A 24,739-nucleotide genomic window follows, 5' to 3' on the forward strand; every position below is an offset into this window, starting at 1 on the left:
AGGTAAATGCTGCATTTATCATATTCATCCATTTACACACTCATAGACCAATGGATTCCCTGACAGGTGGTGATCTCACCAGCAGGAGCAGTTTGGTTTTCAGTGTGTAGCCCAGCAACACTGCAGCATGTAGGCTGAAAGAGCTAGGAACAAACCACTGTTCCTCACCTATTATGTTAACCAAACTATAGACCTCACCTGCTCTAAGATTATTACAGAAATGAATTGTATATTCATATACAAATGATCTGACCCAATCCCAAAGACAGTCAAGAAATTCTCTTCTTCTCTATTTCTTCTTCTTTTTACCTGTATTTATAACAGTCTAACAGAAATGCACGTGGAGGGTGCGGTGTTGAGGATGTTACAGTATGGCCTATCATCAGCTTTCAGTCGTTCTTCAAAGAAAAACTTTCCATGGTGATGAAAAAACTATGTAGAAATGCTGTGGAAATGTACCTACTGTTATTGCTCTAACACTACATCATAAAGTCATAATTTTTTATTACTTTGCTTCTTTCAACAGTTTTTTTCATCATGCATACACATAAAATGAAATATTAAAGGGGAGGAGGGAGCAGTAGCAGAGTTTACCTCATGTTCGTGATGAGTTTCTTGATGGAGTCAGACACAGTCCTGGAGTGTCCAGCTAGCACTGACCACTTGGGAGGGTCTTTGGGGTTGACAGCCAGAGAGCGGGCAGTTTGGATCAGGCCGGTTGAGCTCTCCAGCATCATCTTTGCTGCAGCCACAATGGGCTCCATGGCTGCATGACCCTGAGGATGGTGAATACAGATTAGGATGAAAGTGACTGTACAGAAAATGACATAACATACACAGAAAAAAAATATCACACAAGATTTTAACCTCATGGGTACTGGTGACCTCCAGGTATAAACCCTTAAGAGTGTTTTCCTCTTACTTACTGATTCACCTGCATGGAACATGTCAGCAATAAAACAGAAGTTAGTTCTAATAGAACTACTTTCTGTAATTCATAATAATACAACTTGCCATATCAACGTCGCTTTTCAGTGGTGACATAAGGACATACCTCTGGGCTGATTTGAGCAGGAATGCTGGCAAATTCTGGGTTGGAGGCAAAGGCAGTGAGGTTGTCCACAGCTTCTATCAGAGGACCAGTGGCAGCCTTACACTTCTCTCTGTTCTCCTGGTTAAAGGCTCCATCTAAAGCCTGTGCAGAGGACATGGCATTAATCAGGACTTTCCGGAGACCACACCCTAGACTTCTATAACCGTGATTTTGTTCCCTTCCTCCCAGATGTGTGTAGTAGCAATCCTGTGCATCAACTGATAACTTTCTAATAGGGTCCCAGGTTAAAAATAAGCTTAAAAGGTTCACTTTAACAGTTTCAACCACCTCTTCTGGCACATTATTTGGACGACTACTTGAGCCCAGGTCTGCTGTGTGGCAACTGGATTAAGTACAATTATATTTAGTGAAAAACAAAATAATAACACATAACTAATTATTGACTGTGCTTTGAACCAGTGTAAATACTTTGCATACATAAAGCAGTAAGTTTTCAGTATACTCTCGCTTTCCAGGACCCCTAGACTGTTGGCTGCTTTGTAATCTGGTCCTCAGTTAGAACTAAGAATAAATGGTGTACAAAGACAAACATATTCCATTCAATAAAGTGACAATGCATTGTTTACTACACCGTCCATACTTCTGCACTTGAAGAGATCTTTACAATGTGTGTATCCTTGTTAGCCAAGGGTTTACACTTTCAAATTTGGACCAAGAAATGTGGAACATCCTTGGCCCAAGTCTAACCGCTGCAAAGTAATGTGAGGGTAGTTCTTTCTGATGATTCAGAAACTATGGCAGAGGAGTTTGCACTGATGAACACTGCTGGGAAATCAAGTTCTTGCATCTTCTGCAACTTGTGTACAGTTTTAAACACACTGTAATCAAGCAGCAAATGCTAATTGAGTTTTTTACTTTTTAAAAAAAAAAAGAGTTTTGCAATCAAATCCTAAAGTTTTAATATGCTGTACACTGGTTTACCTGGTAACATCTAAGGGTTTGACTGATTTTTGGAGCTTTGATTCTGATGTCAATACTTAAGGGAATAACAAACCTTACATACAATTTTGCAACAAGGAATTATTCCAGTCTACTCAGCTTACAGAATCCTTTGGCTCAGCTATGAGCCACAGAGATAATGCTATGCAACAAGATTCATAGCCGATCACACTGCATACATTTGACAAACAGAAGATATACTTTGACAGTAAGTTGAGAAACAAGACTATTTAGCTGTCCAGCTATGTCCTTAAATCTGTCAAGATTTTTTTTTTATTTACATACTTGGCGGAGATCCCGATCAAATCTCTTTCCAGACTCAAATGTTTCCACAACCTATTTTCTTGGAATGATGACTCCGTTTTTTTCCATGTGATTGACTGTTTTTTTTTTTTTTTTAAATAAAATTTCTTTAAATTATTAAAATTAGTATAAAATGTTAATTTTATGTTGTCTTATTCATAGACATTGTTTCGAAGAGGGTCAAGTGTTTGTCCAAATTTGTCAAAATACCAAACAGCTTCTATGGAATGTACTTACTTTTTCACATTACTGTACTTCTGTAACTTTTCATGGATACAACTGACAACAACTGAGAGGAGAGTGTATCCAAAAATAACTGTACAGCTCATCATGTCCCTACATTCTCTATGACTGTGGACTTCTCACTTCTTACCATTCAAGTCAGCTACACATTTTTGCCTTTACACTGGGCCCAACACCACCTGTACTAACTACTTAGTTTGAAGCATACCCTAACCTTTCAGGTTATCTGAAGGCAAAGAAACACAAACCAGACATTTTCTTTCACTCAGTACAGATTACTTGCTTTTCATTTAATTGATGATGAATTTGGAATGACTTGTACTACCAACCTTTATGGATTTGACCAGGTTGGCAGTGGTGTTGGCCACCTCTTTGGCTGACTGGACGAACTGCCTCTTGGCAACAGGGTTTGGAGTTTTGGAGGAGGCCAGGCGGCAGGCGTTACACAGTGCAGACGTGTGTTTGGCCACAATGGTAGCTGCTGAAAGAACCTAGACAGGGAGACAGTATGGATGTATTCCATCACATTAACACTCACTGACTTGACAAAGATGACTCATTAAATGAGCACTAGTGTGAAGTTGTAGTGAGGTATTCATGTACCTGGGACTGGGTACATGCAGGGTCCACAAGGTTCTGGCAGGCCATCTGAATAGACTGATTAGCCCGAGCAAACTGAGCTGGGTCCACCAGGCCCTTCTGGCCAGCTGAACTGTTGGGGTCTGATACTCCCACCAGATAGGCAGCCTGGAGACATCAGCAGATCACTGGTCAGTTGCATGCATTGCAAACACAGCTAAAACATTCATCTTACCACGATACTCCACTTGTCTCTGAACTGGTATTTGAGTGGACAAAGAATGTGGCAAAAATAAAGTACCCGTCAGTGAGGATTTTACCTGTGCAGCTGCTTCAGTGAGACCACACAGGGCTTTGGAGCCGCCACTGACCGAATCACCAAACTCAGGTAGATTTGAGTTCTTGGCATTGTGGGAAATGCCAGCCATGGACTCACCAAGGATCTGCCCACAGACAAGACAAGGCAAGACTGATTAAGATAAGAAAAACCCAGAAGGAAATTATTTTTGCCTCAGTAAAACAAAATGACATGACAGAAGAAATGCAATGCCTGCAGTTTAGTGAAAAGAAGATCTTTATTGCGCTGTTTCTATGATGACTAATACACTGAGAAAACTGGAGTAACAAAAAGCCAAAAGCAAAACATTAACTATCAGATCTGTTTGTTGGATTTTATTGAAGAGATGTAGCAACACAGCAGTCGGATTGATACTGCCAGTTCTGTTTTCTAAGTAAGAGACCGATAATGTATGTAGGTGGGAACAACAGTAACAACTATATTTCTGATGTGTTGCTGTGATCTTATGTAGCCAACCTAACACAGCAAACAGCTGAGATGCTGCTGACAGATTGCAGGTTTCTAAAGTGAAATCATTGGAAACAATCAGTAGGCAGCAACAGCTTTTTTTTTTCTGGTGTGAAAATGAAATTTGTTACTTCAATGCAACATTAATACCATCTGCAGTAATACTGCAGACATGGAATTTATCTAGTCACTTGAATAATTAAAAAGCAGTACCAGTACATATAACAATTAATTTTTTTTGTAAGACAACAAGTTATTCTAGAAAGTTTAGTTGCAAATTATGTCTATTTTTTGTTTAGGCAGGATTGCCTATGTTTCTTGATCATATAGTAAATGCACTGGTGGTGTGACGCAATTTAAAAAACGTTATCTAATTTATAACAGGCTTAGTAATTAGTTACAAATCACATTTTTGCCAAATACCAATATTTGACACAATAAGCAAAGTTTTTCAACTTAAATAAATTTTGGTTCAATGAATAAACATATACGTGAACTTAACAAAAATGTTTGTTTCATTATCTATGCATTTTTCATCTGTCTACTACGTTCACAGATTACTGCAAGACTCCATTAAACATTTTAAGACTTTTTATAAAATCAAGCACTTTCACCGTCTTAAAATGTGGTCTGGCTACACTGTTTGCTGGTAACAGAACTGCTGTACCTAATGTGTCCACAGGATCATCTGTTTCTCACATCCCATTCATTGTCTATGTGAAACGCACTGCACTGCATGCTCATTGCATTGCAGTGCGTTTCGAACTGCGTTCCAGTGCGTCTCTCTGGAGCTCATGCAGATTGGGCAGCAGAGGTCCGATGCATCGTGAAATATTTGTTAAACGTCTGAACTAGCCATCACTGAACAAAAACGAGGACAGATTCAGCAACTGCACAGCTAATTTCTAGCCTCAAATGCTTTAAGAAATACTTTTTGCTTAAGTGTTTGTTTCATAAAAGAGAAAGTTTGCGACTGAGACGCCATGTTGGGGTGACGTTTCTACTGGATTGAAGGGTAAGCGCTGTCTTGTGACCATCTAGTGGCCCACTACAATACGTCCTGTGCATCTTCTTCGAGGTTGGCAAACAGATTTTAGGTACATTACCGCCACCCACCGGGGGAGAGTGTGCTTCAGTGTTACTGGTGTGCCAGAGATTAGGGAACTGAGAAAGATGCCATTAAATGTGTTATTTTTTCAACGCGTTCATTTTCTCTGGAATTAATTAATCAATTGAAATTAATGTGTTAAAGTCACAGCCCATATATGGACACAACAGCATTTTATAAAAACAAACAAACACAAAAAACTCCAAACAGACCTATATACATTTGGGATGATGTAGTATTGTTGTTTTGGACTTGATAGTTCTTCACAGACGCGGGTTTGTTTTCCTAACAGTCAATATAATAGTGACTTCACTGAAATTACCAAAAGGTACAGAAGACACACAAACGCACTGTATTGGTGTGAGTTGCGTGTCAATTTGACATGTGTGACTCACCAATACAATGAAGGTGAATGGTTTAGTTTGAGGTACAACATTAAAAAAGGACTGCCCACCCCCACAGAACACCATGTGTATCGTTTTCATTTGAACAGAGTACTACTACTAAAGACACAGGACCTGTTTCAACTGTTGGTAATATCCCGTTTTAATCCTTGCATATAGAGGAAGTAAACTTTGGTTGCTTTTTTTTACAGCAACAAATGCTTCATGTGAAGAAGAAAGCTACCAAACGAAAGGAGAGTGATGAAACCAAATCCACAGCAGAGGAGCAGCAGTGAGTGATGTGTGTTCTACCTTGGAGTTCTCCATTACACTGTCGATGCAGTCAAAGTATGACAGGTCAGTAACTGCTTCAGTCGGGTTCTCCAGCATCCCCTTCACTGACTGCACACAGAGACAACACATTCACAGCACATGTACAAAAAAAACACACACACACACACACACACACTACTCCTGTAAATCTCATAGTGGGATCATGGTTGTTACCTCCAGCTCTCTGAGAGCATTATCACATTCTTTCTGACCCGGAGCCTGCTGTGTGCACATGGTGATGAGCTGGTTGATACTGTCTGTGACTGCCCTGCAAACAGAAAGGCTCACGAATGTAAAAGGCAGCCAAGTGGGAAAAGTCAACTGGTAAAAACAAGAGAAGGAGAAATGTTTCTAACCGAGCAGCGGCTGCTAGCTGGTTCTTTAGGTTGGGAGAGCTGGGATCAGTGGAGAGGGCTTTGGCTGCCAGGAGCAGCTTACTTGATGACATGGAGATTGTCTTCAGGTTGGACACCACCTGTGTCTGGTCCTCTTTAGACTGGAGGAGAGGAGGAAGACAGTATACAGTGAATGTCACAACTGCTGTAAAGATTTAAATGCTCATGCTTCAAAATCTTAAGAGTCATGACAATCCAGCCCCATAATATGACTTGTTTCACCATTAACACATGCAGTTTCTACAGAAACCAGCAGGGGAGTCAAGGCTGTCTGGAACTGTCCCATCTAATTGAGCACAAACTACTGTCCAGCACACAGTGCATCGCAGCTTGTTGCTCAAGATGCTGCGTAGCTCCAGTGGTGCTCCACTCCATGTACAAGGAGCTTTACACTTCCAAAGCTCAAGAGCAGCAAGGGCTTGAACAGCTCAAACAGTCAGGAAGGGTAACTTACAATTATTGTGAAAACTGAAAATGTACATTGCAATCAAAAAATTATCTGAAAAAAATAAATATTCCAGCAGAGGGCAGCATCTTCTCATCATCAGGTTAAGCTCTGAATGAAGTCAAAATATATCACAGAAATATGTGTATTTAACTGGACAAGACTTACTTGCAATGTTTAAAAGCGGAGCTATGTTTTGAGTTTTTAGAGCAGGGAAGTGCGAGTGACTAGGATTGAAGAACTCTTGTTTACTCACTATAGCACCACTTGGTGACATACACACAGCATACAACACCTCATTACTACTTCTACAATTATTCTGTCTGATCAGCTAAGTAAACTGAAAAGCCCTCTAGCTGAACTGCAGGATCCTGAATGTTAACAGTGATCCACATCTCTGTGAGGCAGAAAACAAAATAATTCTGCAAATCTCTGTGAGATGCTCCAGTTTGTTATCCAGAGATTGATTGTTGGCCAGGAAAATTCTGGGCATCAGCAGCCTTAGTTGGACGTAGGAGAACAAAGACAGCAATTCCCAGTCGCAAACAGTATATATTGCATGTTTTTATTTATATTCAGAAGTGTCTGGTGATTGTAAGTAATGAAACAGTATACTGCCTCAGAGAATAACACAAACAAGACGAGAAACACAAAACTAACATGTCGGTGAAGAGAGGCAATAAATGTGCACCATGATGTCAACACACTGACCTGGGATGTTCCAGCCATGTCAACTCCAGCATCCAGAAAGTTGCTGAAGTCCTGTCCAAACTTGCTGGTGGCCCTGGCCAGGTCTTGGGTGGTCCCTCTGGATGCCTGGACCACCTCATTGGCTGACTGGTTAAGACCAGCAGCCACCTCATTGAGTTGAGCCTGAACCTCCTGGAAGCTCCTTCCACTGGATGGGAACTACAGCAGGAAGAAGAGAATAATGAAAGCTGCAAATAGCATCACAGCAGTGTGTCTATTGTGGCAGGGCAAAATCAGGAAAAAAGAGGGGGGAACCGCCATTCAACATAAACATCTTTTAAAGATGATACGACAGATTCTCTAGTCTCCATTTCCATTCAAGCTACTGGAACAGTAATGAAATATTTACTGCTCCCCAGGGAGTGAATTTGACCAAGAAATCTAAAGTTACAATTACTCTGAAATATTCTAACCTTCTTCAACGGATTTATCTGGCCATTTGGGACCAGAAGAAGAAAATAGAACAGAGTAACATAACATTTAGAGTGGTGGTTGTGTTCCCCTACTTTCTTTTACCTCTAATCTGCTCTCTACCAACTCCTGAGAAAAAAAATAAGCTGTTTACCAGCTAAATGTTCCATTATTTTAACCAGCTTGTCAGTGTCTGTCTACTGTGTGGTTATGGTTAGTAGTGAACAGTGACTTTCTCAGGGCTAAAAGCAGCTACCAGCTGTTATTAGACACAGCACTGATGAAAGCACTGAGAGTGACTCGATGGTGGAGTTGTGGGTTGTAAAAACAAAAGAATGACTTAGAAAATGGGGAGCTGCAGAGTCAAAGGATGATTTTCTATAGGCTGAACAGGTTATACATTACACACAGTCATTTGAACCTTAGTTCATATGAACATATTGATTAGGGTTTGGTATTCATCTGAATGTGTATCCACGTCAAAATGTACAATTGCAGAAAAAGAAACAGGGAAAGATGAACGGGTCAAAAAACTATAGAAAAACAACATGTGACTGGATCGTATTCACGAATACAGAGAATTTTCACTACGAAACCAACCCAGTTACAGACAAAGAAAAGCATTCACCATAGTTCAGTTAATCAGTCAGTATTAATGCAGTCTATTTTATTAAAAACAGTTCCAGTTGTACTAACAGAGTCAGCCAGGAGAGACTTGCTGGCTTCGCCCACAGTGCGGATGGCGTTGTCCACATCCCTCTGGCCAGGAAGGCAGTTTACACATCTGTTCAGAGCCTGAGACACTGCCTTGGCCACCTGCAAACACGCACACACACATAAAATGTCCATCATTGTCTTATCACTACCCAGCCAACATTCTCATTTCACAAACAGCTCCAAACATGTTCTCATGTCATTACTTGCCTAAAGTTATGCTATGTTGTATAAATCGATTTTTCAACAAACACAGTGCAAAAATAGTCAATTTACCGGTTAGATACAACACTACACTTGTTGGACATCATGTAAACAAAACCTTTATTTCATTAAGTAGTCAGGAGTAAACCATTGTAGCCGTCATCTGTAACCAACCTACATTCCTCACAGCCCTGTGTTATCTGTTTGTCACTGTGACTGACCTGGGCAAGCCTCTGCTGACTCTCTGCATCTCCTGGTTTGGCAATGGCCCTCTTGGTCTCTTCAATCAGGTTAGCTGACTTATCCATTACGTCCCCAGCACAGTCCAGCATGGCGCTGCGTGCTGCTGCGTCATCTGTGGTGGCAGCGACTCCTCTAGCAGCTGAGGCTAAGGACTTGAGAGCCTGGGCCACATCTCTGGCTGCCATGCCTTGATCCAACAGGAGAGAGTAACTTTGGGATACAGTATTACATACAGAATACGACAGACTCTCTTTTGCAATAATACTTAAATGTCAAATAATTAAAAATTGTATCACCTTTCAAGAATTGCATTATTTAAAAGCTGACAATCAATTAACTATTCAAATACAATCAAAAACAAACGCTTCAGGATGACTACTTTGAAAAGAGAGGCCTCAAATTAGAGTCTCAGTGCAACAGAAGTGAATACACCTGTGATCACTGGTACACAAGTTTAAAAAAAACTCTGATCACTGAAAGCAATTAAGCACCTCTGTGATGTACAATCAGCCCAATTGCATGAAGACATCTAAAAATGAGCTGTGAACACCAGTAGTTTCTCAGTTTGCTGCGTCAATCTGCATATCTGCAACATGGCTCCACATGGAACACCGAATAAGGTCAATCTCTACAGTGTCCACCAAAAAAACCTTGATTACTGCGACATGAAAAGCAGTCACAGGAATGTTGGATGTCAGATGACACCAAGATAAATTTGTTTGGCTTAGATGGGGTCCAGCTGGGACTACCACAGCGATGCGATGGTGCAAGGTTTGTGTAAAGAAGATGCCATTTTATAGACGGCACCAAGTATGCTGTAACTAAACCAAAATACTGGCTAACAATACTTCAAGGTGATACAATTTTGAATCATGATATATGATATTGTACAGAGGTGTACTTTCTTCTCTTGTACAGTGTCAGGCCTTACATTTGGGAGGGATGAAAGCACTTGTTGCTCTTGACGGCTTAAAGTTAAATTGATAAAATGTTAAATCAGGAATAATCACGTTTTCCAAAGCTTAGGTCATGACTCATATGTTATTTCATTCTGTTTTCATCCTGCTTTTTCAGTTTATTGTTGGCAAAAAATACTGTATTGTTTATATTCACACAGAAACAAAACACTGCATTTTAATTGCTTATATTTTGGTCTGGGTTCCATGTGTGGGCTACTTTCATAAAATAGTATATGCAGATTTGTTGTACCAAAGCCCATTTTTGATAGCCTAGCCGCGCTAGACCCATGTTCTGAAGACGCAAGGGTCTAGGCACGCTCGACAGGGAGGGAGGCGGGCTAAAAGGTTGTCTTTCAAATTACTCTGCAGCAATTGGGTAGGTATACAACCAATCAGCGAAACGAATAGGCTCCTAGAGCGCCGGAAATCAGAGGATGCGGGAGCTCGGTGAAGCCTTATTGATTCAGTCAATGAGTGAAGCTCAAGTATATTACAGACATGTTAACAGAAAGATTATTCAGAGTCGGTGCTAATGGAGCTCAACGACTGTTGTCGTTTTTGTTGTCGACCCTGGCAGAGAATTAAATTTGTTGCTGTGGGTTGTCTAGCGCGGCTAGGCTAGTTGTTTCTGGTTGTTTCTGTCAGAATCGTCGCGCCTCTGTCGTCACTTAGTTACGCCCGCCTTCTGACTCTACACTTCATGGCGATTCGTCCGGCCAGTTTTAGGAGCATCCAACCTCGAGCCTTATGGAGGGTAACTAGACCCACCCTGGCAGAGAATTAAATTCGTTGCTGTGGGTTGTCTAGCGCGGCTAGGCTACATTTTTGATGTATTGTGAACAAGTCTCAATGCGATGATGACATTTAATTTTCTGTGGCCCTATCTAGTTGCATGTATGTCAAGCACACCTGTGTAATTCTCATTTCCTTGAGTCGCTTCACTCAGTAGCTGGGCGATGGCTGAGCTCACAGCCTTGGTGCTGGTACCCAGATCCTGGGAGCATTTCTCAAGCTGAACAACACAACAATTAGACATGGGAAGAATCAAATGGTTATTCTTATTGTTCCAAATACATTTCTTCAATTTCTGTATTCATTGTGTGGTAAGTGGAGCGCATTCTTATGTTGATTCATGGTTTGTTAATGGTGTGGCCCAACCTGATTAGGAATAAAATCTGTTCCTGAAAGTGTCTCACCGTCTCTCCTGGCAGTGGTCGAAGTTTTCCCTCTTCGGCAGAAGCCTTGGCCTCCTTGATGTCTTTCTCCAGATCTCTCACCATTGACAGAGCATTGTCTATCTCCAGTGGACCACAAGCTTCCTGAGCCTGCACATACACAGATACACAAAAAAACACATAAGAAGAAGACGGTTCAAAACAATATCACAATGTTTTGTAATGTAAAATACAGAATTAGAACATTAAATGGTCTGTATTTATATAGCTCTTTTACTATATCTGCAAGGTATCCAAAGCGCTTTACATGATACTTCACATTCACACACTGATGGCGGAAGCTGCCGTGCAAGGCGCTAACCACGACCAATCAGGAGCAATTAGGGGTTAGGTGTCTTGCTCAGGGACATGAGTACGATGAGCCGAAGATTGAACCGGCAACCCTCCGCTTGCAAGACGGCCACTCTACCCACTGAGCCATGCCGCCCATTATTTATAGCAACATAGCAATTACAGCAATTATAGCATTCCAGCCTGGCTTTCGAAACTGCGTCCAACAGCAGTAGCCCTTACTAAAGTCACTAATGATATTCTGATGGCAAAAGACAACTGCAAATGCTCGTTATTAGTACTTCTTGACCTCAGCTCAGCTTTTGACACTGTGGACATGATATCCTGTTGAATAAGCTAAAGCAGCTGGTGGGTATTTCAGGATCTGCCTTGGACTGGTTCTCATCCTACCTTTCTCACAGTAGGTTGTCTGTTTGGGTGGGCCAGTTCATGTCTGATATAGTCCCTCTGTCTTGGGGTGTCCCACAGGGTTCTGTTCAGGACCTAATACTGTTCTTACTTTATCTGCTGCCTCTTAGTCAGATAATTAGCCGATTTAGTGGGATCCCTTGTCATTTGTATGCTGATGACATTCAACTATATCACTCTTTCAAACCCCAAAGAGGGCAACAAATTATCAGTCATAAATGACTGTTTGATGGCTATTCAAGTCTAGATATCTGACAACTGCCTTCAGTTAAATACAAGTAAAACTGAAGCTCTTATACTTGTCCCTGACGAATGCACACCATCCACTGAACAGCATATTGAGCTACTGAGAGACTGCGTTAAACCATGCATTAGAAAATTAGGTGTGATTTTTGATCAGTCTGTCACTTGACAACCATGTCAGACAGGTAACACGTTCCTGTTTTTTTCCATCTGCACAACATAGCTAAATTAAAATCCATGGTATCCAAATGGGAGCTGGAGTTGATTTTACTTGCTCTTATTACATCCTGTTTAGATTACTGTAATGCCCTTTTTACATGTTTTAAATCAATCCTCTCTTTACCGTCTTCAAACAGTCCCAAATGCAGCTGCTCGTCTTTCAACCGAAACTAACCGGGATCCCACGTCTCACCAGTCCTTTCCTCTCTTCACCGGCTCCGATCAACTTTCGCGTACATTTCAGAATACTGGTGCTAACGTTTAAGGCTCTACGTGGCCAATCACCCAAGTGTATTTCCAACCTCCCTCACCCATACATCCCAAATAGAGCTCTCAGGTCAGACCAACAACGTATAAAACCCATGGTGACTGTGCTTTCCAAGCTCTTGCATGAAAACTGTGGAATACTCTTCCTCTACAGCTGAGATCGGTCAACTCCTGTGAAGCTTTTATGAGGCAGCTGAAAACGTTTTTTCTTCTTCTTTTCGTTGACCTGTAACTGCTTTATTTGATTTATTGCTTTGATGCCCTGCATTTTAGCTGTTGCTCACCTGTTTTAACAATTTATTACCTCTGCCATTATTGTCTTTGTTGTTATCAATGATAACTTATCATTGTTTTATTATTGTTGTAAAGCATTTGATTTTGTATCTGTGCAAGGTGCTATATAAATTAATTTTACTTACTTACTGAAATGTATTCATCAGTGCAGTAATTATCCAATGGAAGGCTAGTACCTAATTGCTCAGGTAAGTCCAGACGGCCACCTTTTTTGGCCGGGCAGTGTATTTCAGCAATCCAATGTCAGAGACTGGTTTACAATTATCCACAACGTGCACATGAGGTTATTTCTGCTAATGACAGCTATACAAGCTTACTTTTTCAACAGATAAATATTACATCTAGGGACATTTTGAGTGTATAAATCATTGGAAAAACTGAATTTTCCTGTGGCTGTCTTCAATTACATCACTTTTATCTGTAGGGACTTTATAAGAGGATTAAATGTGTGCTTGTGTTCGTCCCAGTAGCTCAACTGGTTGAGTGGGTGATCCATAAACAGGGGCTATAGTCCCCGATGCAGTGGCCATGGGTTCGAATCCAGCCCATGGCCCTTTGTGGCAGGTCCTCCCCCACTTTCCTATCTCTCTTCACTGTCCTAAATAATGAGGCCTTCAAAAAAATGTTTGCTTGGCCAAAAAGCCAACAACCCCCTGAATATACAAACTGATGTTTAGAGGGGGTGTAAACAGGATTTGTTGCAGCCTTCTTGTGAGCCAGGTTGCCCACTCTCCCCCATGTGAGTGACATGTTTACCGCTCATGACACCTCAGGCAGCAGCCAATAGGATTTTACAGCTATTGGCAGGGATTGACTGTAGTGGAGAGGAGACCAAAGCTGTGGAAGATAAAGAGCTGCAGAATATGCATGGTTGGAGTTGTGTGCATTCTTGAAACGCCTGAGTTCTCAACTACGATTGTTTGTGTAGAGTTGCATTCTTGTGTTGGAGTTTAAATGTTTCAATTCAGTACAGGCTGTATCTCTGTTAGCTTGTGCATTTATTTAGATTGTTGAGCTAGGCTACAGAGCAGCTGTTGTTTCATTAAGAATTTGGTTTGTTCTCTTTGTAGAACCACACACATACCTGACAGCTTTGACTGAATGTGTTACATGTGAGGCAATGCTCAATAAATACGTCGAACTACCGTGGCATCTCCTCGTGTTTCTGACCAAACACATTGCAGTGGAACAGCACAACGACCATGTCAATATTGGATAATAACATCCTGAAATCACTATAACAAGGGGGATTGAATTTTATCACTAAATATCAGCTATGATTTTATTTTTCAAATAGCTATAATTCTTTTCTTTTATTCTGGATATTTTATACAGTCAGGTCCATAAATATTTGGACATGAACACAATTATCTGCATTTCAGCTCTGTACACAACCACAATGTGAAATGAAACAATCAAAATGTGTTTTAAATGCATACTTTCAGCTTTAATTTGAGAGCATTAACATCCAAATCAGCTCAACAAGTAATTGGACAACTGGTGGATGACAGAGAAATACTTTCCCTGATCAAGAAAAATCCCTTCACAACACTTGGCCAGATCAAGAACCCTCTCCAGGAAGTAGGTCTATCTGTGTCAAAGTCAACTATTAAGAGGAGACTTCACCAGAGTGAATGCAGAGGGTTCCCCACATGGTATAAACCATTGGTGCCCTCAAAAACAGGAAGGCAAGATTAGAGTTTGCCAGAAAACATCTAAAAGAGCCCGTACAGTTCTGAAACAACATTCTATGGACAGATGAGACAAAGATCAACTTGTACCAGAGTGATGGGAAGAGAAAAGTCTGGAGAAGGGAAAGAACTGCTCAAGATCCAAAGCAAACCACCTCTTCAGTGAAACATGGTTGCCAATGGAACTGGTCCTCTTAAATTTATTGATGATATGACTGCTGACAAAAGCACCAGGATAAATTCAAGTGTTTCAGACAACATTATCTGCTCATATTCTGCCAAATGCTTCAGAACTTATTGGATGGCACTTTACAGTGCGGACGGACAATGACCAGAAGCATACTGCAAAAGCAACCAAAGTGTTTTTTAAGACAAAGAAGTGGAATGTTCTGCACTGGCCAAGTCATTCACTTCACTTGAATCCAATTGAGCTGCATTTTACTCGCAGGGGAAATGATAGTTTGTCCAATTACTTTTGGTCCCTTAAAAAGGTGGAGTGCACATCTAAAATGTGTTTTAATTCCTACACTGTTCACCTGATTTGGATGTAAATACCCTCTAATTAAAGCTGAAAGTCGGTACATAACGTACATCTTGACCGTTTCATTTCAAATCCATTATGCCAGTGTACAGAGACGAAATGCAGAAAGTAGTGTCAAAATCCAGATACTTAAAGACCTGATTTTATATGATTATGCAACATTAAACCAATTTAGAATATTTAAAATTTTCTCTGAAGCACAGAAAATTCAGAAATGTTTCAGACTTGTTGTGGAAATCATGGAGATTGAGTCTGTCTTTATCCACAAGTGAAAACACTAACCTTTGGCCTGAAATAATTATTTCTGAATGAACTTAATGAAATGACTGAGAAAACATGATGCATAGTACCTTCTGTGATGCGGTGCGGAGCTCTGCCAGAGCACTGGCCAAATTCTTGGCACACTGGCTGAGCTGCATAGCTGAGGCCTGATCACTGATGGTGGGAACGGTGGCTTTGGAGGCTGTAACCATCTTGGCACCAGGCTGGTAGGGGAGAGGAAGAGACAAACTCTTCATTTGAACAAGATTACCTCTGAAATAGATGTAGTACAGAAAGTGCTGCAAAAACACAGATATATCCTCCCTATTCTTAGAGTCTAAAAGATCCCTCATGTCCTAAAGGTAGAACTAGAAGTAAAGTGGAAACACTGAAAGGAAATGCAGTCACTGTTTCCAGCTTGGACCATTTTCCAAACATGATGTTTTCTGATGTGTGAATGTACTTCAGCTCTACACGGAGACACTGATTTCATGTTATTATTATTGCCACTTTAATACAAGACTCACAACTTGCATATGCTGAATAACAACAGTACATTTTGCTGCTTGGTGATGAAGTATCAATTAAGCTGCATAACTAGTCGCTATATTTATCATTGCTGTTCCATTCATACTGTTGTGCCAAACATAGTTCGAGGCTGTCATCCTATCGCGCCAGTCTGCTACTACTACTTTGTACGAATGATCTTGTGTGAATGGAGCTGGAGGAATGACCATCACCTGCAGGAAGTTGCGGCTGGCACTGATAAGGGCAAGCTGAGCGCTGGGACTGTCAGGCTGAGACTGGCTGCCTCTGACTCCCTGAACCAGCTGAGGGATCTGCTCTGCCACCACCTAATGACACACACATACAAAAACATACAAAGGGAGAGAGTGAGAGAGAGAAACACCACCTCAAATTTAAAAATGAAATACTTGATTAACTTTCAATTAAATGTATGAATTTGAATCATTTTGTGATATAGCTTTGAAAATAAATGCACTATTCCATATTTGAGAAAAAGAAAGAAAGAAAATTATTAATGAAATGAAGTGCATTTTTGAGAGAATAAACATGTGGGAAAACTCAAAACTTTGCACATGCATCAAAGTGGTGAAAATTTACAGGACGACAGCCCCTGTTTAACCCTAACCCTAAACCAGCTGAGCCAGCAGGGCCCCATTCAGTTTAATTTTTACAGTAACATCAACAGCAAATTGTGCAGTGAGTTGAGCTGAACAGACTGAAGCAAGAACTGAATGTGAACCTTGCAACTCTGGACAAGCTGCTGCTGGGCGGCCTGGTTCCTGTTGGATGAGGCAGCGTGCTGGGCAGCAGCGATGGTCTGAGTGGCTGCTGCGGCTGCTTGTTTGGCGGCATTCTGCGAGGAGACAGAAAAGACGTGTCAGTGCAAAACATTACAACTGCATACGACTAGAGATAGACTAGTAAGTATTAGAAATAGTTCAGAGTAGAATTATTTGTAGAACTCTTTAAAGTCAGTGGTCCTACATCAGCAACTAATATCATCTGATAAGCAGAATTAATAAGGATGCATAGTTAAACACTGTTTACACCAAAAAGCAGGATCCAAATAATGAGCATAGCATGATATTGTACAAGTATTCGTTTGCCTGTACACACATCATACCACATAAGCTGGCATGCCACAAAAACTGGATTCATGTCTCAACCAAGTGAAGCTTTGACAATGTATGGTAAATCTGTCCTTGCTTTTCTGCTGCTGTAGTTGTGCCTCATCACTTTTGAAGGAGGAATGTTCAATAATTTTGTGTTGTCACTTTGATCTTATATTCATTGTTTATCTTAACATCGATCCATTTGTTGTTGGCAAATCTGTCGTAGTCTCAGTGATTTCCTGACTTTCATCGGTCAGATATCGATACGTTTCCACAGAGATGAAAAAAAAAAAACAAGATAACCTGAAACCAAGCTTCCTTTCTAATAAAACGTGGAATATAGCATCAGCTATCCTAATCAATCTACTGATCACAGTACGCTTTTTCTTTATTGATCAAACCTGTCTGGTATTCAGAGACAACTATAGAAAGTGGCATATACCCAGCAGCTTGCATGAGGTTTATTGAAAAAAATACCCAAACAGACCCTTTAAACATCCTTTCAAGAACTATACATGAAGATTTTCATTCATGGTTACGTATAGACAGCATCAGTCAATGTAAATGATACACTCATTTTAAAAGCTTTGTTTGTCCATAATTCCCTATGAGCCTCATTTTTTACCTCCAGCTTGTTGACCAGCCGTTTCTTGATGGCATTTTGGGCGGCAGCGTTGGTGGCCATGCGGAGACCTTCAGCAGCCTCTCGCAACTTCTGCTGTTGCTCCTCACTGTCAGGATTTGCCGCTGCACCCTGGGGTGGCAATCATGCATATCATAACACAATAAAATAACAGAGAAATGGAAACTGAGAAGTCTTTTCCTGGCACTAAGCACAAACATAAAGAAATAAAGAAAACTGAAGACCTTTGCAGCCTCCACCATCTTGGCAGTCGCATCAGCCAGCAACTTGGCAGCAGAAAGGAGCTTGCGTGAGTTCTCCAGGTCAGACTCTCCCTCAGCATCCATCTTAATAGCGTTTACAAGATCAGATGTGGCCTGGGCAAGGATACGAGCCTGACGAACCATCTCACCTGGTGTTTTAGAGAAGAGGAAAAGAAAGAAAAATATAAGAGAATAAAACATGAGTGAAAATGCAATAAATCAGACTGCTTTCTTATTATTCAGTCAGCCAGCTGCATCCGACGGTATCGGTGACATAAATAAAGTTCTTTATCCAGCTCCCTCTGTCCAACATTGCAGTCAAAAGTTCTTTGGCTTCCAGACCAGTGTCTTCTTCTAGTACCTTCCTTAATGTTATACTGGGCCTGCCAACCCTTTTGATGAGGAGATGAGTAATCCAAATCACTTGTTTGGGGGGAAAATGCAGGAAATTTAATCTGTTTTCATTCCTATTTGTTTATTTGTAAACATCATCAGACGAAGTAAAATGCTTCGAGTTGATAAAAATTAAATATGAAGTGAATAGATGGAAGAATTTCGGGGGGGAAAAAAAAAAAAAAAACATTAAACCTAAAACCTGTTCCTTCAGAAGATAGTTGAGACCTATCTCTACTAATGCATTTATTTCAAATTAATCTCCTTTTCTTTTCGGCTCTTCCCTTCAGCAAATCATCTGCTTCTATCTAACCCTAACCTCTGCATCCTCGTCTCTCATACCAACTACCTTCATGCCCTCTTTAACCACATCCATAAACCTCCTCTTTGGTTTTCCTCTAGGCCTCCTGCCTGGCAGTGCAAAACTCAGCATCCTTCTACCGATACATTCACTATCCCTCCTCTGTACATGTCCAAACTATCTCAGTCTGATGTCTTTAGCTTTATCTCCCAAACATCTAACATACACTGTCCCTCTGATGTGCACATTCCTGATCCTGCGCATCCTGGTCACTCCCAGAGAGAACCTCAACATTTTAACCTCCGCTACCTCCAGCTCTGCCTCCTGTCTTTTCCTCAGTGTCACCGTCTCTACACCATGCAACAACAACTCCACCTGTTCCAACCTGCTTGTACATGCCTCTTCACCTCTTTTCCATACTCTCTATTGCTCTGTACGTCGTATGATTTGCACATAGGTTTTACTTCGAATGCCCTTCCTCACACAACCCATTTATCCAGGCGTGGGACCAAAACTGACTTGTGCTCCCTTGAGGCTGAATTATCCATTTAAAATGAATGAAAAATTACAAATTTAAAGCAACATAAAAAAAAAAATCCTGTCATCACTCTGATGCACAGCTGTTTAATATTCAAATCAATTAACTTACCAGCATCTCCCATTGAGCTAAAGATGTTCTCAGTGACGTCTAAGATGCGGTCAGTGGCTTCTCCGTGCCGTCCAATAGGATGACCCCCGCTGGCATACTGTTTGATGTGTTGAAGCAGCTCATTGAGGGCCTGAGTAACACCTGTGGCAGCCACGCCCACCTGTTTCAGAAGGCCTTCGTCGCTGGTGGCGCCCTGGGAAGCCTCCACACAGCCCTCCACTGATTTGGCCACCAGCTTGCCTGCCTCAATCAGCTGCTCCTGGCAAACTGGGGAACTGATGGTTGGAGCCACCACCTTGACAAGAAATTAGGGACAGAAGAATAATTCTGATCATCTACAGAAATACAGTGACCCTCACCTCTAATATGGTGAACGCGACAGTCCCAGTCCAGTTAGCAGTAGATGTATTCCAGGTGGACTACTCACCCTGGTGCAGGCTACAAGCTGAGACGTGGACAGTGCACACTGAGTGGCTGCTGCAATGACTCGGTTCTGCTGGGCTGAGTCCTCCGTCTTCTGGGCTACATTCTTTGCTTTCAGCACCAGAGCTGCTGCAGCATTAGCCACAGCTTTAGCCAGTTGCATCAGCATGTCCTGTTGAAAGCAAAGAAACATAGCAACATGACTTAGAACTGATCACTCTTTACTGATGGGCAGTCAGTAATGATAATATGTTGTAAAAATTTAAACACTTTCGAATTTTCCTGAAGTTTGATTGGGATTTCATAAATATGAAATTAATTCATAAAATTTGAAACGATTAAGAAATCTTGTGATATGACAGGAAAAAGAAATGATGAAACAAAGCTTGACCCCTAATGGGTTGATTTAATCAAATGATTAGGTTGTATATGTTCAGGGCTACCTCCAGTGAAAAGCGGTTCTACATTGGTGTTTTCCCATATAACTGTTAAAGTGAAACAGGTTAAATCAGCTTGTGCCAATGAGCCACTCTGAGCAAAAGTTTTACTCGTTGATTCTGTTAAGGCACTCAAACTCCTCAGCACATACAAATCCTAAAATGACATCCTTTGCATCCTTAGGACTTGGTGAAGTGATGGTGAGATAACACCTGGGAATGTGGCTTTAAAGAGGAGGTCTTGTTTTTCTATGTCTAGCTGACCAAATAGCAAGTTCATCTTTACAGTGTACATGGTACACTGAATGAGCTGGCGGCTGGTGGCTTTTCTTCGCTTCTCCTGCCTTCATGACTGATATGACCCATAATGAGCTACATGGCAAAACATTTTGTTGAGCATATAAATATGTCTTTGCCAACCCTCAGTTTGATCCAGTACATATAAACCACAGTCAGCTATTGACCTTATTTCCCACTCAGATACAAAAAAGATCCTCAGAAATAAATACCAGTGTTGAGAAAACAGAATATGAACCATCTCTAAAGAAGCTGTCACAAAGCTGAATGGACATGCAGAAAAACAAGCCTTCAGGTGTACTATGACGTCTTCAAAAAACTACAGCAGAATACAGCAGTGATCAGAAACACAAAGCCATCATAGCCATCTGAACTTCTAACAACCCAGGGGTTCTTTTTACACCAGCTGATATCTCATACACTCTGCTCCTTATTATTCCGCTAAGGAACGCGGCAGAGTTATGTGACTATCAGCGTACATTTATCCTTCTGTTTGTCTGTTTATCTGTGTGCAACATCCCTCAAAAACGGAATAACAGATTTGGATGAAATTTTCGGGGAAGGTCAGAAATGAGACAAGGACCAGCTGATTAGATTCTGGTAGTGATGCAGCTTATAGTCTGGATCAATAGATTTGCTAAAGCTTTCGGTATCATTACAAGATAGCAGCACGGCAGCTATAACAGCCGTCTGCTGACAATCACATGATTGCGATCCTACTACAAATCCACCGCTGTGGACTTATCCGTCAGAAATCATAAAATGACTGAGCAGCCTTTGCGGAGGACTGGGCTCTATGAGTGCTTTTCGTGTTATTGCTATTACTCTAACTGCCTGAGCATCACTGAATGCAAGTCATTTTTTGCCTACTTTAGAAAGAAGACTACAGCCATCAACATGAAAACTATTTAGAAAAAGCTGAACAATGTACCAAACTACACTGTCGCAAACCTTGAATGTCCCATGTCAATGATGAAGACAGCTGTTAAAATCTATCTTTTACTCATGCTATTGATTCTCACTACTTTAAAAAAAAAAAAAGTTTTCCATTGTTTTTAATTATGATTATTCACAATTTTTTTTTTTTTTTTTTTTTTTTACAGGCACCTTTCTTGCAGTTTTTAAAACTGTTTTAATTGGATCACTGCTTTCAGAAAGGCAACACAGACTGTTGTGTTGGATTTGACTACAGAACAGCCTCTGACCTGCTCTTTATGAGAACATTTTTAAACAATGTTTTTAAACAGCTCAATGATTTCTTCTGTGACAACACATGTTTTAAAAACTCCAAGCGGGTTCAGGGCACAAAACATGACTTAAACCGCTCCATTACAGTTGTGAATGACCTTAGAATGACCACTGAAGCCATCTTTGCTTGTCCTGTGGGATCTCAGTGCTGCATTCAATACTGTAGATCAGAATATTCTGCTGGATAGACTTAAATGCTGAGTTGGTCTCTGGCACAGTTATTTAATAATTCAGGTCTTGTTTAAATGGTTGACAATTCTTTATGGCCATGGCTGACCACTGCTCTAATAAAACAGAGCTGGGATTGTATCCTGCAAAGCTCTACCTCAGGCCCATTTTTTCAGTCTGTGTTTGTTATCACTCACTAATATTATTAGAAACTGCAACATCATTTGCAATAATTATGCAGACCAGGCAGATCGTTTTGATGGGTCTTTGAAGGCACATGCAATACTAGACATGCAAACCTGACTTACCATGATCATGATACTGGTTTGATGATAGAAGAATAACAGATTATGAAATCATATGTGCTACATACTGCACATATTCTCTGTGGAGGCGATTGGGGCAAATCTGAATTTGTCCTGAATTATGATTGACAAATGAAATGATTTTTTTAATAATTTTTTTAACTGTACTTACTACTGCCTGGTTCACTAGAAGATTGTTTTGATTGGCCCTTTAGAATGAAGCATTTGTTGTAAGGACACATTTGTTACCAGCATTTGACAATAAGAGGGGACTCTCCATCTGGCACCCCTGAAAGATCCTTTACCTAGAAACTATAAAATATAAACATCAAACAGATGGAACACATGACAGAGCTCTATGACAAAACCAAATACACAGCTTGTTTTTTAAGGCGTTACATTAACTTTCTCATTCTTTTGGGAGTTAGCAGCCCTGCTTCAGGGGTATTATACTCAGGCAGGAAGATGGTCGGAAAAGGGAAACTTTACCTGACCTTGTGATGTCAAATGTAGCATCTCATTACATAGCATATTATTTTATTTCTGATCTTTTTGAGAAATCTTGGTAAACAGGAAATACCATTATACAGAGTTTGGGCTAGAGTACAAACATCTAGATAGGTTAAAGTTCTCTTCTGTTACTCATGATAATTAAAAAAATGACTAATAAGTTTTGCCTATTGAATGAATCCCTATAGGGTTACAAGCAGCAAATGATAATAATAGCTAATACATCACACTATATGACACATGACAGCTAAAATATCTGGCCAATAGTATCAATAGCATTTGCAATATTACTTTTCGGTAACAGCTGATCTTTGTGCCATATGTTGATTAAAAGTGCAATATTTCACTTTCATGTACAACATTGCTACTGTAGTGTACAATATTTAGGTTTTCAGCTGCAATATTTCACAAGCGATATTTCATTATCATGTGTGATATTATCTATCACCTCATTATCATCGCCAGCGTTGCTTTTTATTTTTCTATTTTAGTCTTATTGTAGATTCAAAAAGTAGCAAAAGTGCAATAATCAAAGTTTGGCTGGACACACCTGGAACTGTGGATCAGTGTCCGTCTCTCCGATGTGAGACAGCAGCTCTCCACTTGCCTGACCCACATTTCCTGCGGCCTGCAGCAGGTTCTGACGAGGCTGGAAACGAAAAACATTGTCGTCATTATCTCAAACAGCAAAGAGTACAAAAACACGACAGATCTTGAACTTGTTTTCCTGTGACTACGCACCTCTGTGTTTGCAGGTTGGGCAGTCTTCAGCATGTCAGAGACAGCACAGGCCAAGTTCTTGGCAGCACCCAGCAGCTGTTGCCCATTTCCTCCTTCATCCTCCATAAGTGCCGCCAGTAGTTTGACACCCTTTGACATCTCTGTCAGGTTGGAGGAGATTGTGGTGACAGCACAGCCCACCGCGGTGTAGTCTGTCTCTGCTGGATCACCTAAGGACAGATACATAGATGGAAAACTGTATTAACACCAGAAGAAAAATTACTGCTACTACTGCACCAGGAACACATTCAGACAAGGCGTTAAGGCTAAAGGCAAGAAGTTAACACTAGGTCCCTTACATTAAATATATTAATGTCAAATTACACAAAATTCCAAGTTAGATTCAAATGTGAAAAAGTCAATCTAATACCACAAGATATATCAGAGAGTATCACATTTTATTGAGAAGGTTCATGGCTCTAGGCACAAAACATCAATTTCGACATGGTATAGGGCATCTCAGATCACTGCAAGTTGTTCCTCCTCCATCAGACAACCTTATTCAGGCAATGTAGGCTATCAAGCACTGACCTGATACTTAACATGAGAGACGACCTAGAGAATGCAGCTAGAAAAGAGAATGGATACTTTACAAGTCTTCTTTGCTCTCGAAACTTTTACTGCTAGTCGGCTTGGTCATCATAGCAAAAGTAATGAGCCATCATGCGATATGTTGTGTGTGATGATCAGAAGCGAGTAAAAATGTTTTGGCTGTACTTCATAACCTGCTAGCCATTTTAAATGATTTTGTGAACACTTATTTTAAAATGTCCTCTGAAACTCATGTTGGCTCTAAAAGATTCGACACGTTTGAACAAATGTGATGAATATAAATACAGGTAGATGTTCAGCTGCCTCTACCTGCAGTGAGGTTGACCATTGAGGCTGTGCCTGCTGTGATGGCGTCCACCTGGGAATGGATCTCATGCTTGGACTCATCCATCTTGTTTTTGCGCCATGCTTGGGATGCCTTGAACAAACAAGACAGATCGAGTCTCAATAATCCAGAATGAACAGTTCAGTACTAAATTCATAACAATACTCATGTAAATCCACAAGGACTAAGTTAAAACTCACAGCATCTGTTCCCAGTGGGGGCAAGGTATCAAAGTCGTCCAGAGAGGCTTGGGCAGCCTGGACTGCCTGCATGCTGGAGTTGATGGTTCCAGTTAGCGCCTGCTGTGCTGAAGTCTGTGGACACACAAAAGTGAACTGCTGTATTAATACAAACCGCTACACATGTCTTTAATCTCAACTGCAATTATATTATTAATACTTCTGGGCAACGATTATAATTTTTAATCACAATTAATGGCATACATTTC

The 24,739-nt window shown here is 40.7% G+C and overlaps 1 protein-coding gene across 1 annotated transcript in view; it reads right to left on the minus strand.

The window, feature by feature from the left end:
• The window catches only part of tln1 (talin 1), an 87,273-nt gene that overhangs the window by 29,736 nt on the left and 32,798 nt on the right, over positions 1-24,739 (minus strand). Inside the window, exons 15-38 of the mRNA XM_022211573.2 lie at positions 24,492-24,605; positions 24,276-24,384; positions 23,376-23,584; positions 23,185-23,283; positions 19,674-19,841; positions 19,247-19,541; positions 17,886-18,052; positions 17,644-17,772; positions 16,646-16,759; positions 16,119-16,232; positions 15,468-15,602; positions 11,125-11,253; positions 10,838-10,940; positions 8,948-9,156; positions 8,505-8,624; positions 7,359-7,556; positions 6,164-6,303; positions 5,982-6,075; positions 5,787-5,876; positions 3,499-3,621; positions 3,203-3,346; positions 2,929-3,090; positions 1,055-1,195; positions 595-776 (exon numbers count right to left, since the gene is read on the minus strand). Coding sequence (XP_022067265.1) covers positions 595-776; positions 1,055-1,195; positions 2,929-3,090; positions 3,203-3,346; positions 3,499-3,621; positions 5,787-5,876; positions 5,982-6,075; positions 6,164-6,303; positions 7,359-7,556; positions 8,505-8,624; positions 8,948-9,156; positions 10,838-10,940; positions 11,125-11,253; positions 15,468-15,602; positions 16,119-16,232; positions 16,646-16,759; positions 17,644-17,772; positions 17,886-18,052; positions 19,247-19,541; positions 19,674-19,841; positions 23,185-23,283; positions 23,376-23,584; positions 24,276-24,384; positions 24,492-24,605 — 3,488 coding nt within the window. The remainder of the gene's footprint in view (positions 1-594; positions 777-1,054; positions 1,196-2,928; positions 3,091-3,202; positions 3,347-3,498; positions 3,622-5,786; positions 5,877-5,981; positions 6,076-6,163; positions 6,304-7,358; positions 7,557-8,504; positions 8,625-8,947; positions 9,157-10,837; positions 10,941-11,124; positions 11,254-15,467; positions 15,603-16,118; positions 16,233-16,645; positions 16,760-17,643; positions 17,773-17,885; positions 18,053-19,246; positions 19,542-19,673; positions 19,842-23,184; positions 23,284-23,375; positions 23,585-24,275; positions 24,385-24,491; positions 24,606-24,739) is intronic.

Source organism: Acanthochromis polyacanthus, chromosome 18 (assembly GCF_021347895.1).
Source record: "Acanthochromis polyacanthus isolate Apoly-LR-REF ecotype Palm Island chromosome 18, KAUST_Apoly_ChrSc, whole genome shotgun sequence".
In the NCBI taxonomy this organism is placed as follows: Eukaryota; Metazoa; Chordata; class Actinopteri; family Pomacentridae; genus Acanthochromis; species Acanthochromis polyacanthus.